At 38.5% G+C, this 16,172-nt stretch overlaps 1 protein-coding gene and 1 pseudogene across 2 annotated transcripts in view; one reads left to right on the top strand and one right to left on the bottom strand.

The window, feature by feature from the left end:
• The window catches only part of LOC150045368 (uncharacterized), a 51,187-nt gene that overhangs the window by 34,504 nt on the left and 511 nt on the right, over positions 1-16,172 (bottom strand). For both annotated transcript variants that reach the window (XM_090319843.1, XM_090319842.1), the window contains exons 2-4: positions 14,207-14,338; positions 12,105-12,175; positions 11,127-11,151 (exon numbers count right to left, since the gene is read on the bottom strand). In XM_090319843.1, coding sequence (XP_090175969.1) covers positions 11,127-11,151; positions 12,105-12,175; positions 14,207-14,338 — 228 coding nt within the window. The remainder of the gene's footprint in view (positions 1-11,126; positions 11,152-12,104; positions 12,176-14,206; positions 14,339-16,172) is intronic.
• LOC150045369 (cyclin-G1 pseudogene) lies at positions 3,473-4,356 on the top strand (annotated as a pseudogene).

Genomic DNA, 16,172 nt, shown 5'->3' with positions numbered 1-16,172 from the left:
AAAGGAACTTATGGGACACAGCAAAAGCAGTTCTAAGGGGCAAACATCACACTAAGAGCCCACATTAAAAAGACAAAAGAAGCTCATATAAACAACCTAAAGAAGCAATTAAAGCACCTAGAGGAGCAAGAAAAAGTTAACTCTAAAACAACTTAGGATAGAAATAACAAAAATACAATCAGAAATATCAGAGGTTGAAAGAAGATCTACTATCCATAAAATTAATAACTCAAAAAGTTGGTTCTTTGAAAAAGTCAACAAAATCGACAGACCCCTAGCAAGATTAATCAAAAAAGGAGAGGGGAGACTCAAATAAACAAGATTAGAGATCCTATGGGAACAATCACGACTGACATTCAAGGAATTCAGTCCATTATAAATAAGTACTTCTAGGGCCTATATTCAAAGAAACAGGAAAATTTATGGCTGGGAGTTTGGCCTACTGGTAGAGTGCTTGCCTAGCATGTACGAAGACCCAGGTTCGATTACTCGGTACCACATATATAGAAAAAAGCTGGAAGTGGTGCTGAGGCTCAAGTGGTAGAGCTCCAGCCTTCAGAAAGACCAAGGACAGTGCTCAGGCCCTGAGTCTAAGCCCAGGACTGGCAAAAAAAAGACACAGGAAAATTTAGTAGAAATGGATGATTTCTTAAATAAATATAGGCTACCCACATTGAACCAAGAAGAGATAAGTCAACAGAACAAACCAGTTTCATACAATGAGATAGCAGAATCAATCAGAGACATACCTGGTCCAGGTCCAGACAATTTCACTACGAAATTCTACAAGACTTTTAAAGATGAAATAATATCTATACTCTTGAAACTCTTCCAAGAAACAGAAGCAGAAGGAGCCATACCAAACTCATTTTATGAAGCTAATGTCACACTCCTCCTCAAACCAGGGAAAGACTCAACCAAAAAAGAAAACTACAGACCTATCTCTCTAATGGACACAGATGCAAAGATCCTCAATAAAATACTAGCCAACAGAATCCAGAAACAAATGTAAAAAATTATACACTACGATCAAGTAGGCTTCATCCAACAGATGTAAGGCTGGTTTAACATTTGCAAACTAATCACTGCAATACATCATATCAATAGAGCTAAGGATAAGAATCATGTGATAATTTCTCTGGATGCTGAGAAGGCATTTGACAAAATACAGCATCCTTTCATACTGAAAGCACTAGAAAAAAATAGGAATAGGAGGTACATTCCTTAAAATAATCAAAGCCATATATGACAATCCTATAGCCAGTATCATACTAAATGGAGAAAGACTAGAACCATTCACCTTAAAATCAGGAATAAGACAGGGATGCCCACTCTCTCCACTTCTCATCAATATGGTTCTGGCACCCTTGGCCAGAACAATAAGGCAAGAGAAGGACATCAAAGGGATCCACAGAGGGAAAAAAGAAATTAAACTATCCCTATTTGCAGATGACATGATCCAATACCTGAATGACCCAATAAATTCCACTCCCAAACTCGTAGAAATAATAAACTGCTTTAGCAAAGTGGCAGGATACAAAATCAACCTGCACAAGTCAGTAGCTTTTCTGTACGCCAACAATACACAAACAGAAGGAGAAATCAAGAAAATGATCCCGTTTGCAATAGCCCCCAAAAGAATAAAATACTTAGGAATTAATTTAACCAAAGATGTAAAGGAATTATTTAATAAAAACTATAAAAGCCTAAAGAAAGAAATTAAAGAAGATACTAGGAAATGGAAAGATATCCCATGCTCATGGATAGGGAGAACCAACATAGTGAAAATGGCCATACTGCCAAAAATTGATATACAATTTCAATGCAATCCTCATCAAAATTCTTTACTGAAACAGAAGATGTAATCCAAAGGTTCATATGGAACAACAAAAGACCTAGAATAACCAAAACATTTCTAGACAAAAAGAGCAATGCAGGTGGTATTACAATACCAGACTTCAAACTCTAATATAGAGCCATAATAACAAAAACAACATGATATTGGCACAAAAATAGACCAAAAGATCAATGGAACAGACTAGAAGATCAAGAAATAAAACCACATACCTTTAGTCAACTTATATTCAACAAAGGAGTCAGAGATATACAGTGGAACAAACACAGCCTATTCAATTATTGGTGCTGGGAAAACTTGCCACATGTAGAAAACTAAAAATTGATCCCAGCCCATCACCATGCACAAGCATTAACTCAAAATGGATCAAAGACCTCAATATCACACCTGAAACCCTGAGACTGCTACATGATAGAGTAGGAGAGACTCTGGAACTCATAAGCACAGGCAAAAATTTCCTGAACAGAGTCCCAGGGTCACAACAGATTGGAAAGAGACTTGACAAATGAGACCACCTAAAAATAAAAAGTTTCTACACAGATAAAAGCATAGCTACTCAAGCAAAAAGACAGCCAATCAAATGGGAAAAGATGTTTACCAATAACACATCAGACAAACGCTTTATATCCAATATCTACAGGGAACTCAAGAAACTAATCCCCGCCAAAACCCAACAAATCAATCACTAAATGGACAAGGGAACTAAAGAGCGATTTATTAAAAGAAGAGGTTAAAATAGCAAAAAAAATGAGAAAATGCTCATCATGTATGATCACAAAGGAAATGCAAATAAAAACAACCCTAAGATACCACCTTATCACAATTAGAATGGCCAATATTCTGAACTCAGACAATGACAAATGCTGTGGAGAAAGAGGAACCCTACTGCACTGCTGGTGGGAATGTAAACTAGTACAGTCACTCTGGAAGGTGGTTTGGAGGTTTCTTAAAAAACTGAAAATAGACCTTCCCTACGATCCTGCCATACCACTCCTGGTCATCTACCCTGAACATCATAACCCAAAATATGATAAGAACACCTGCTCATCCATGTTCATCTTTGCACTATTCACAATAGCAAAGTGATGGAAACAACCCAGATGCCCTACTACAGATGAATGGATACCAAAAAATGTGATATATATACATATATATATGCACAATGGAATTCTACATAGCCAACAGACAAGATAAAATAATGCATTTGCTGGGAAGTGTATGAAATTAGTGCAAATCAGGTTGAGTGAGAAGTCAATATCAAAGGAACAAAAGGCACATGGTATCCTTAATATGTGGATATTAGATCCAAACAGTATACAAGCGATGACTCAATATTTGGGTACCCAAGTTTATGGACATGGTCTTGGAGATATAAACATAACTGCATAGACATAAAAATCTGTGATGACCGGCTCTTCACGGACCTAGTGGAAGACAGGGTTGTCTGGGAGGCTCAGCAGAGACCTCCGCCCAGGATGGCTCGCCCTCCCTGGGGCCTCCTCACTCAGGCCCGTGGGGCTCATCACCTTGTAGGCTTCTGGTGTCACATTTTGGGGGTGAGGTGACAGCAGGCCCAGGGAGGGCACAGGCTGCTGAGGAGCCGCTGGCGCTGTCAAGATGATAGACATACCACCACCTGACGCCCAGCATTTGCTACACCAGCTGGACACCCTCGTAGAACAGGAGTCTAGATGTCAGCCAAAGGTTTGCGGCTTGAGGCTGATCAAGGCAGCCCATGACCACAGCCTCAGGATGACAGCCAGACTCCGGGACTTCCAAGTCAAAGACCTTCTGAGCCTCACTCAGTTTTTTCACTTTGACACAGAGATGTTTTCTCTAGCTGAACTTACTGGACAGCTTCCTGCCTAAAATGAAAGTACAGCCCAAGCACTTTGGGTGTGTTGGACTGAGCTACTTTTACTCGGCTGTAAAGTCAGCAGAAGAGGAAAGGAATGTCCCTTTGGCAAGTGACTTGATCCAAATAAGTCAGTATAGATTTATGGTTTCAGACTTGATGAGAATGGAAAAGATTGTCTTGGAGAAGGTGTGTTGGAAAGTGTGAGCTATCACAGCCTTTCAGTTTCTACAGCTCTATGCTTCCCTCATTCAGGAGAATTTGCCATCTGAAAAGAGAAATAGCCTTCATTTTGAAAGACTAGAAGCTCAACTTAAGGCATGTTACTGCAGGATGGTATTTTCTAAAAGCAAAGCCTTCCATGCTGGCCCTGTCTATCATGGCTTTGAAGGTCCAGGCACAGAAGAGTGTGGAATTAACAGAAGGCCTGGAAGGCCTTCAGAAACACTCCAAGATAAGTGGTCGAGATCTAATCTTCCGGCAAGAGCTTGTATCCAAGTGTTTAACTGAATATTCATCAAACAAGTGTTCCAAACCAAACGTTCAGAACTTGAAGTGGATTGTTTCCAGGCGGACCACACGACAACTGAAGCACAGTTACTACCGAATAAGTCACCTTCCAACAATCCCTGAAACAGTTTCTTAAATCTGCAAATTTGGTACTCTGTATAGAAAGTTTCCAGAGGTATCATTTTCTTCTACAATTGAAGAATTGAAATACGATCTTCAAAATAAACCAAAGGGGTTGGGATATCAAAGGGGGAATAACCTCACTGCTCTCATCAGCTAATCCTTGAGAGCATGATTGTGTACACAGCAGAGCACCTTAATTCCTTCAGTCAGTTTAGTTCACTGAATACCCTTGGATAATGGTCATCATTTCAATCATCAGTGTAGGAAGTAGTAGCCTCCTTACTATAGCCTGAATTTATGAGGCAGCACTGAAATAGTATTTTTTATTGCCTATCTTGCTGTAGGCAGACCCTAAGGAAAATTCATTCAAAGTAACTAAAGCCCAAATTGAGCAACAGGACCAAATCTCTGCCCTGTATATAAATTTACAAGCCATAGCATTTCAACCTTGGTGTTGCCTGAAAGAAACAGGAATATGGGCAGATGATCTCCACATTGGGTTTCTGGAACTTCCTAAGGTTTCTCAACATTATAATTATATGCATAAAGAAATGGAGGCTTGGTCACATTCTCTACCACTAAATTATCTGCTCTCTAAATTTCATAACTTAGTAATCATCTTTCTGTACTCAAAACTAAATGTTAACATTTAACAAATCTACATATAATTATGAATCTTAGCTATGAACTGTTCACTTGTTAGGTTGATATTTAGGCAGACTTCAATGCAATCGGGATTGTTGTTTATTAAATGTGTGTTATTGAAACAGAATACAAAACCAAACCCTCTGAAACCTTTCTCCATGATCCTAAATATGGATTCCATGTTATTAAAATGGATGTAAGTTATGATACCTGGAAACGCCCTATTAGGTTAGTACCGTAACCTCAGACCTGGGCAAATTGACTAATTAATGCTTAGTAGAACTGTGTTGAGACTTGAATTCATACCTAAAGCATTCAAGTCAAGGCCAAAGGCACCAAGGTGAAATATTAATAACAAACCTAAGAAGGTAAACTGTGAATCTTCATTTCTATCTTTGATCTAACTTTCTATATTAGAGCTATTGTTTTTTAGTGATATTGACCATGGTAAACTACTTAAACATTACATTTTAAATTATGAAGTTTACATCAAAGCCAACACTTCACAAATGCACTTTAAGGCATCAGAGTTAATATTCTAGGCAGTGGTGGCTTTTTGACCTTACAATGCAGGTAGTGGGTAATTCAAAGGGGATTTTACTGCTGCATAAGAATTACATTTGAATTTGCAGGCATTTTATATAAAGCAAAAAAAGATTGAGAAATATATTATCTTTAATATTTCTCCTAAAACAGAGGTTTACATCCACGGTAAATTTTTATACTCTACTGCCTTACTCTAGTCCCACTGAAAAAACTAGTGTCAGTTGTGTTAGAAGTTGTCACTGAAAACTTGTTTTACCTTCACTAAAGTAAGGTAAATAAGAAATAAGGTGGATAATAACCCCAGCTTTTACAACAAACTTTTTTTTATAAAACTGCTGTTTTTGACCCAGATATTAAACCACAGACCTATGGCCACCTAATCTTTGACAAGGGAGCCAAAAAAATAGAATGGAAGAAAGACAGCCTCTTCAACAAGTTGTGCTGGCAGAACTGGTTAAGCACCTGCAGAAAACTAAAGCTGGATCCTTCTTTGTCATCTTGCACTAGAATTAACTCCAAATGGATCAAAGACCTGGAGGTAAAAGCTGACACACTGAAAACTCTACAGGAAGGAATAGGAGATACACTAGGCCTCCTTGGCACAGGTCGAAACTTTCTTAATAAGGACCAAGAATCACAACAAATCAGAGAAAGGCTGGATAAGTGGGACTGCAGTAAACTGCAGAGCTTTTGCATGGCAAAGGACATAGCTAGTAAACTAATCAGGAAGCCTACAGAGTGGGAGAAGATCTTCACCAACCAAACAACGGACAAAGGCCTCATATCTAAAATATATCAACAACTCAAAAAATTGAATCACTCCAAAACTAACCTCCAAAGTAACAACCATCCCATTAAAAAATGGGCCAAAGACTTAAAGAGAGTCTTCTCTGAAGAAGAAACAAAAATGGCCTATAGACACATGAAGAAATGCTCAACATCTCTGGTCATAAAAGAAATGCAAATCAAAACAACTCTAAGATTCCACCTCACTCCAGCTAGAATGGCCAGGATCAGGAAAACGAATGACAACAGATGCTGGAGGGGATGTGGCCAGGAGGGATCACTACTACACTGTTGGTGGGAGTGCAAACTCGTTCAACCACTATGGAAAGCAGTATGGCAGTGCCTCAAAAGGCTAAACATAGAACTCCCCTATGACCCAGCAATTCCACTACTTGGCATTTACCCAACCATCCAGAAACAAGGACATACTAAACCCACTAGCACAACAATGTTCATTGCAGCACTATTCACCATAGCAAAGATATGGAACCAACCTAGATGTCCCTCAGTTGATGAGTGGATCAACAAGTTGTGGTATTTGTACACAATGGAATTCTATGCTGCTGTCAGAAAGAATGACATCGCCCCATTTGTTAGGAAATGGAAAGACTTAGAAAAAATCATATTAAGTGAAGTAAGTCAGACTCAAAGGAACTTAGGCTCAATGGTTTCCCTCATTCGTCATAATCAGTAGAAACCTTGGGCTCTACTAGCAGAGATTTGCAATAGAGCAAAATCTTGATACATAAGGACATATAATGTGAAGCTAATTGAAAGGACCTCCAGGATAGTGAAACAAAAGCCATATAATGAATGATTGTTGTCCTTAATGTACTATGTTGTCTCTCATCTCCTTTGCTGTCCCTTGGTTATCTCATATTGGTATAGTATCTCACTTTGTTATCTGATATATTGAATTTATTTGTATTTGGATATTTGAAATTTGATAGGGAAGGGGGGAAAACCAAGACAGGTGTGGGGTGTGGGGGGGAGGGAAACGGGTACCAAGACATGTGAAAGGGTATCAATGTATATGAATTAATGCACCTTCTATCTGGCAAATATCATGTAACCCTTTTACTAATTATAATAAAAAAATCAAAAAAAAATAAAACTGCTGTTTTGCTTTTAAATGAAGAGACTGTACTTCATAAATACCCCTGTCTTAAGAAAGGCCAGCACCTGCATAATTAGGGATCTAGAAGCAGGAACAGTGAGGGTTGTTCCCACCAGCAGGTAGAGGAAAGGAGGTGTCAGAAGTGTTAGGGACAGGACATGCAGGGGCAGAGGCCCCCAGAATGGTGGTTAGCCATTCTCGCCTGTTAAGGATAAATGAGCACTGGAGAAACAAACCAAAGACCCAGTGTCTGTTATCCTTAATTTTTGTGTACCATGCTTTATGGAAAACCATTTTGAAAACATCAGTGTTAACTTTGAGTTGGCAGATGTAACCTGACCAACTCATGTTTGGTACCTTTCAATAAAATTATTGAAATGCAAAAAAAATCTATGATGGGATATATACTCCATAGACAGAATGTTTTATTAAATAGATTAATGTGCATCTATGACATATAAACCCTCAGGTTAATTTTAATTATGTTCTAAAATCTATGTGCCAGTGATTGCATATAGAGATTCCCTTCTCAAATACTTGTTTGTTAAACATGCCACTTGAAATATGATGTAAAAATCAGTGTTAATAAAATATGTAAAAAAATCCATATAATGTGAGTAAAAAAAAATGTATGAATAGCAACATGAATGCTCTGCTCAATGACCAGGTCCGATTCCTCTCCTTCTCTTTCACAAACTTAATTAAATGTTCACTGCCATGTTGATCACTTTCAAGATTGTTTTCTTCCTCCAACATGCCCATGTTCTCTCATGTGTCTCCCTCTGTACTAGATTCTTCCTTGACTAAAAGTAACTACTCTTATAAGAACTTTAACACTCAATATTTCCTTCTAATTTCCAAATCCCATTTTAAGAGATAGTTTGTTAAGCTGGACATGGTGGTTCATGCCTGTAATCATAGCTACTCAGGAGGCTGAGCTCTGAGGATCATGGTTCAAAACTAGCCCATGCACTAAAGACCCTAAAGACCATGAGACTCTTATCCCTGTTTAACCCCTAGAAAAATGGAGGTGAGACTGTGGCTGAAGGGGCAAGCCTTGAGCTGAAGAGCTCAGGGACAATGCCTAGGCCCAGTGATAGGGTGGTAGCCTTGAGCCGAAGACCTCAGGGACAGTGCTCAGGCCCAGAGTTCAAGCCCCATGACCCACAAAAAAAAGATAGTTTGCCAAAATATACATACAGTTCAAATAATTTAATCTCTCAAAAACAAATCCTCAAAGAAACAACCATCCCATTAAAAGGTGGGCTAAAGATTTAAAGAGAGACTTCTCTGAAGAGAAAATACAAATGGCCAATAGACACATGAAGAAATGCTCAACATCTCTGGCCATAAAAGAAATGCGAATCAAAACAATGTGGAAATTCCACCTCACTCCAGGTACAATGGTCATTATCAAGAAATCTAGTAACAACAGATGCTGGAGGGGATGTGGCCAGCAGGGAATGACACTACTACACTGTTGATGGGAGTGCAAACTTGTCCAATCACTCTGGAAAGCAGTATGGTGGTTCCTCAAAAGATTAAACAGAGCTCCCCTGTGACCCAGCAATCACACTTCTGGGCATTTACCCAAATGTCCACAAACAAGGCATACTAAAGCTACTGGCACAATGATGTTCATTGCAGCATTTTTACCGTAGCTAAGATATGAAACCAATCCAGATGTCCCTCAGTAGATAAATGGATCAAGAAGATAAGGTATTTATACACAATGGAATTCTATGCTGCTATCAGAAAGAATGACATCACCCCATTTGTAAGGAAATGAAAAGACTTGGAAAAAAATCCCATTAAGTGTAGTAAGCCAGACCCAAAGGAACATAGGCCCATGGTTTCCCTCATTTGTAATAATTAGTACACATCTAGGATTCTCCCAGCAGAGGATCACAATAGCTCAAATGCTATGTACATATGGTCATATGGGATGGTGTTAAGCAAAATGAACTCCAGGATATGGAAACAAGGGGTTATCTCTGTGATTGTTGTTCTTTCAGTACTATGTGAAGTTATTTCTTTTCTCTTTTGTTTCCCTTTATGGTTTACCTTATGTTGTTACTGTATCTGACTTTGATACCTGGTATATTGTATATATGTTTATTTGTTTACTTGAAACGGGAGGATAGGGGAAAAACAAGATGATTGGCAGTGGGTGAGGAGAGGGAAAGTGGGAGAAAACATGGGAAGGGGTATCAATGTTCAAGAAGTAATGCACCCACTTCCTGATAAATGCAACTGTAACCCCTCTTACATCACCCAGACAATAAAATATAATTAAAGAAACAGAGATAATCTGAAAGTACAAATGTCTGAAAACACTGAAATACCAAAGTTTACAAATATTTATCACTAACATAGGATTTTTTCCTTTCCTAAATGCTTTTATAGATATTATGTATATGTGTCCACAGAGGCAATAACTTCCAGCTCACAATGGCCTCCAAGAATCGGACATTTCTTCCTGTAGTTTGGCATGAGGAAGGTATGGATGCCCCCTAATTTATATGTCCTGGATACTGGAACCAACAGGAATGTGCCCAAGCATGATAACCAGGTGGAGCCATGTGTTGTCACTGTACCTCAGAGTGCCAATGCATTGGAAGATCTCTAAGGTTTGCAAAGACCATGTTAAATACAATAAAATAACAGAATACTACTAAACACTATGGACAAGTGCTAACAAAGACCACATATTCATATACACTGTTCTACAAGTACAATGCTGTCATATTGGGGAGGAGAAGGGGAGAGATGTCAATTATATGATTTATGAATTTCACATCAACAAGAAAGCCTGCCACTATCTATAATCTTTGTTATGTGACTACCGTGCTACCTTAAATGAGATGGTGACAGGCATGTGTTTAGGATCAGGTACTCCCTAACATGGTGACTAGGGATACCATGACAAAGGATGAATGCAAATCTGTAGCTCAGACAATCAACAATGTGCCCTTGCCTGGCTTTAAGAATTCTAAATCCAGGGCCTGGAGTTTGGCCTAGTGGTTAAAGTGCTTGCCTAGCATGCATGAAGACCCGGGTTCGATTCCACGGTACCACATACATAGAAAAAATCCAGAAGTGGTGCTGAGGCTCAAGTGGTAGAGCTCTAGCCTTGAGAAAGTCCAAGGACAGTGCTCAGGCCCTGAGCTCAAGCCCAGGACTGGCAAAAAAAAAAAGAATTCTAAATCCATTTACAGTATGAAACACTCTGCCTCATAACCAAGTAAGGACTATAGATATTAATTTACTCTTTAGTGTTAGCTATGCTCAGAAAAGTATGAATTAATTATCTATATATTTGGTAATGGGTCATTTTTCAAAACTTTGTACTAATGCTATGCTTTTCCGTTTCTAAATGATTTTGAGGAAAAAATAGAAACCTCCCCCAATTACACTAACATCCAATTACATTTCCCAATTACAGACACCTCTCAGCCCTCAGGCTCACAACTACACACCACCAACATGACATGGCTGCTTCCAGTGGGGGGAAAAAAATAAGACTGGTAACCATGTTCCTTGTATCACCATTCCTACAGAGCACACTCTCATTCCTCTTTATCACCACAAAGTAGGAATCAGTATGGATTTCTGAACAAAAATAGGCAAGAAAGTCCAACCTTTCCCAGCAACAATGTTTTCTAAGCCTGTGAGTTGAGAATACATACGGTTTTCAGGAGCTGTGGAGTCCACCTGCAGGAAGAGAAAAGAAGACACTATGAGGAGCTAGTCATGTCCAATTCTGTATGTGCAGGTTAACTGTTTACTGTGGTGACACTAGAAAACTAAATGGGGTCCTGAGTTCAAGCCCCAGGACTGGCAAATAAAAAGGAAAAAAACTAAACATGATGGACTAGTGTTCCTGCACTCAGCTAAGAAAAGGCTAACAAATGAATCATAATCATGAGGATGAGGAATTGAGTCATGGGCAAAAGTACAAAGTAATACAAGGAAAAACACTCACATATAAAACATCTGCTAGGGGCCGGGAGTTTGGCCTAGTGGTTAAAGTGCTTGCCTAGCATACATGAAGACCCGGGTTCAATTCCTCGGTACCACATATAGATAAAAGCCGGAAGTGGTGCTGAGGCTCAAGTGGTAGAGCTCTAGCCTTGAGAAAGTCCAAGGACAGTGCTCAGGCCCTGAGCTCAAGCCCAGGACTGGCAAAAAAAATCTGCTAATGTGACTGAAGTAGTGTAGTGCTTTCCTAGGAAATACCATGTTTTCAGTTCAAACCCATGCTATATAAAAAAAATTTAATGGCATGAAAATAGTGGTTTGAAAGAATGACACAAATTCAACCTTATATTTTCAAGAAGCATATACGTTGTGTTCAAACTCTCAAGTGTGTGTCATGTGGTACTTGCAAAATATTTTTGAAATCATTATGACTGACAAAAGTGTTGCTCCCCAACCATTACTAGCTCATGCTATCATATATCAGCACCATCAAGAAACAGGCATCAGAATCATGAAATCCATCACTCCTGACAACTTCCACAATGAAAAGTATACATGACTTCCATATTAAACACAGGAATTAAGTTTTCTTTAATGCGTATGGTAAGGTTCACAACTAAAGTCAATGGGAAAAAAACAAGAAAATAAATAACACTTGTATCTCAAACTAAAAGGAACAACTTTACCTCATCAATACCTTGGTCTTCCTCTTCTGAGTAGTCACATGGCACTACCACCATGATGACCTTAGTAGAATCTAGTGAGAAACAGTATGACTGTCAGTACATTGGCTTTGTGGAAGAACAATTCAGAGAACTTCATTTGTATTGACAGAGCTTGAGGAGATGAAAGTGAATGACTCAGTTACTATCAGGATTAGTTTAATGCTTCTTAGTGGACAAAAGAAAAAAGGAAAGGTATGGAACAAGAATGATAAAAACCAGAAACAAAACTAATAGAAAGGCAATTTAAAAAAAGATTGAATCCACTCCTGTAGTGGAACATTTAAACATGCCTTTGTGAGTTCTTGAGAGACTTTGAGGAAGAACTAAAGAAGATTAGAATGGAACTGAACAGCTATTTATACATCAAATATGTTCCTTAAAACACATGATAAACTGACAACCCAATGCTAGAACCTCTAAAATTGATGTTATGGAAGCATCACAGATTAGATCAGTTAACCTTCCAAGGTTCATTGGAGAAGTATATACTCCCATCCAGTGGTCCCCGTGTTCTTTTATGAAATGGCTGTGACAGACTGAGAAGGTGACATTGCCACGTGATTCTGAAGTAAAAGAAGTGTTTCATTGGATTCCAGGAAGGCCAAGTTATTCCATATAACAATACATTTATATTCAATTGATAATTATTAGTATTCATAATTATTTGTTATAATATTGAAACCATTACTAATTATTAGTACTATTACCAATATTTTCAATCATAAATATTATTGAAAGTTAGAGTCCATAATTTATTATTATTACCCAGAAGAATCTAGGAAGAGGCAAAAGAAAAGATTTCCAAACAGATTTCAGAGCAAACTTGTTCTGCCTACAGCATGATTTGGGATGTCTTCCTTCTGAACTCTGAGATAACACATTTTTCTTACTTTAATAGTCTGGTTGTCAGTCATGAGAGCACTTTGAAATTAATAAGTAATGGAGGAAATAGGCTTAACTAATATTTGTACAGAATTTCACCTAACAATAAGAGAATTAGTATACTGTTTTACCTTCAGATATGACATACTCATCAAGATAGTCCATTTGTGGTATATAGAACATACCTTGACATATATTAAAGGAAAAAATCATACAAAGGTTACACAAAAGAAAGTATAAAAACACTGAACCTAGAGACTCAGGAAAATTAGATCTGAGGATCACAGTTCAAAGCCAGCTAGGGCAGAAAGTCACTGTAAGACTCTTATCTCTAGTTAAACACTCAAAAACCAGAAACAGCACTGTGGCTCAAGTGGTAGAGTCCTAGCCTAGAACAAAGAAGCTCAGGAACAGCACTCAGCCTCCACAGTTCAAGTCCCAAGACCAGAAAAAAAAATTGAAGAAAGCAAGGATGAAAGTGAACTATATAACTCATGGGTAGATAGCCAGGAGTTTGGCCTAGTGGTAGAGTGTTTGCCTAGCATGCACAAAGACCTGGGTTCGAGTCCTCAGTACTATAGGCATAGAAAAAGCCAGAAGTGGTGCTGTGGGCTCAAGTGAGAGAGTGCTAGCTTTGAGGAAAAAGCCCAAGGACATTGTTCAGGCTCTGAGTTCAAGCCCCAGGACTGGCAAAAAAAATCCCAATTTCCTACAAAATATAAACAAGTATTAACAAATAGCATCAAATTAAAAAGTTTCTGCTCAATACAGAAACAATTGCCATCTTTTTCTTTTCTTTTCTTTTCTTTTGCTAGTCCTGGGGCTTGAAATCAGGGCCTAAACACTGTTCTTGAGCTTTCTCAAGGGTAGTTCTCTACCACTTGAGCCACAGCACCACTTCCAGCTTTTTCTGTGGTTGTGGTACCAAGAAATCAAACCCAGGGCTTCATGAATGCAAGGCAAGCATTCCCAGCCCTAAGAAATTCTTAATGCACAAGAAATTTCTTTAATAAGTGGATCTTCACTTAGATGATTATACAAATAATTATTTATGAATTTAAATTTGGGCATATTAACTATAGAAGACCATAGCCTAACACAATTACAGTTTTCTTTGCATTATAGGACTACTTTGGAATCATCACTGATGAATGGATACAATGACTGAATTTCCCCATTACCTTCGCTTGGTTCTTGTTCAGGGTCTCCACTGTTAGGTGGCCAGAGACGAATTCTTCTGCCATAATAATCTGGATTACTCGATGATGATCTTGACCTCACAGGTGGGGATTCCTCATGGCAGCAACAACAACCTGTCAAATGTATTATAATAGATTCAGGGGTTGACATCTTGCTGTTAGAGGTTCAGAGGCTAATAAGAAATTGCCTATCTACATTAAAACATTGTTTTTACCCATAATAATTGTACATATGCTGTGGTACAATGTAATAGTTCAGTTTGTGTATGCATTGTACATCAACAGCATATCCAGCACCTTAAACATTTGTGCTCACTTTTGCCAAGGATGGTTCTGAATAGTAGTATGAACAGTGAAATTAACCAGGTGAAAAAATCAATACTGGACCTCTCTCATAGTTGGAAGCTCAAAATAGGGACACTATAGAAGCTGAGTCTCTAACTGTACTAACCTAGGAAAAAGAAGAATTAATTGTGATGTTTTATTGCCTAATTGGTGACAAAGGTTAATAAATATGCATAGATGTCTCAACAGAGGCCTATTACAAAAGCTCCTGTAGTTCAGAAGTTCCTGACAGTCTTCACCACTGGAAAAACTAAGTACAGGCATTAGGAAGACTTTTCCAGTGGGAAGTGCAGTGAAACCCAGTGTAGATATATGGGCAATACTTTTTCTGGCAGTTATCATTTACAAAGTCAGAAAATGGAATTAATGCAGTATGGACAATGTTCATCTTACTAGGTTACTCCGTTACGGAATAAAAATGATTAACAAAGGCAAAGTTTGTATGAGACAGGTCTCAATAGTGCCCTAAAGTTTTTAATCAGCAAGTATCAGCAAGAATCAGCCAGTGTTTGCAAAGAGCTGGGTCCATGGAAATAGTTGATATCATGATACTGTGACTAAAATCTCTTATTTCCTATCACCTCACAGCATCTCAAAGCATAAGAAGAGCAAGGGATATAATCTGCACTTCACCATTCTCTGAAGGAGAATTTAGGGATTTCAAATGATGATGTCAGAGCCAGTGAAATCTAAAACCAGAGTTCTCTTCGTCTTTCAAAAAATCTACTGTGACAGTATTTCCTCAGGAAGTCCAATAGCCTGGAAGTCATACCTGAGATAAGAGAAAGTTTCAAGTCCTAAACAGCCTCTTTCTCCTACTTGTCTATTGCGGCCCCAAAATAAGAAACTTTCTTTTAAGTATTGACCTATGATGTGCATTGTGAAGTCCACACCAGTGGCCCTCCATCATCATCCTCTCCGCACTGTCAAATGCTTCTTAGGGAACCTTCCTGATGATCTGATAACCACCCCTTATGTCCTGAGGTTTGCTTGCACACAAGATATTGCTGAGCTCTATTAATTCCCAAGCAACTTCCACATCTAGGGTACACCACAAATGATTTTTCTTGTCTTGGCCACATCTGAAGGAGCAGGTAAGTGTATTTATAGGTCATCTGTCACATTGGCTTGCTAATTTAAGTAGTCAGTAGAGGAAACTGATATAAATCCATGTCAAATGACAACTGATCTGAGCCCCCTGGACAAAGGCCTAGGGAGAATGTATTAACTCCCCTAACTTGTCGGAGAGTGTCTCTTCTTAATCCCTTCCCAGTTCCACTCTCAATACAAGTATCCTGTCTCCAGAAGCCTGTTGAACATCTCAACCCAAATTTGTTTCTTCATTTAAGAATTTCGAATATTACTGGCTATGACTTTGCATATGAATTCGTTCTGGTGTATCAGAACTCAACTTTGCTAGACAGGTACTCTACCACTTGAGCCATACTGTCTGCCACTTCTGTGTTGAATTTTTTGAGAGAAGGTCACTCTTACACATGAGTTTGCCCTCCTATTAGTGCTTATTTTTCTTTGTGAGATTACAAACAGACACCTCTGTACCCAAGAAATGTTTCAAGACATACTTTAATCTGTGGCTGGCCTT

The sequence above is a fragment of the Megascapheus bottae genome, chromosome 28, assembly GCF_031878675.1.
Source record: "Megascapheus bottae isolate mThoBot1 chromosome 28, mThoBot2.hap1, whole genome shotgun sequence".
NCBI lineage: Eukaryota > Metazoa > Chordata > Mammalia > Rodentia > Geomyidae > Megascapheus > Megascapheus bottae.
The sequence above is the reverse complement of the archived record's forward strand: the minus strand, read 5'-3'. Positions and strand labels throughout refer to the sequence as shown.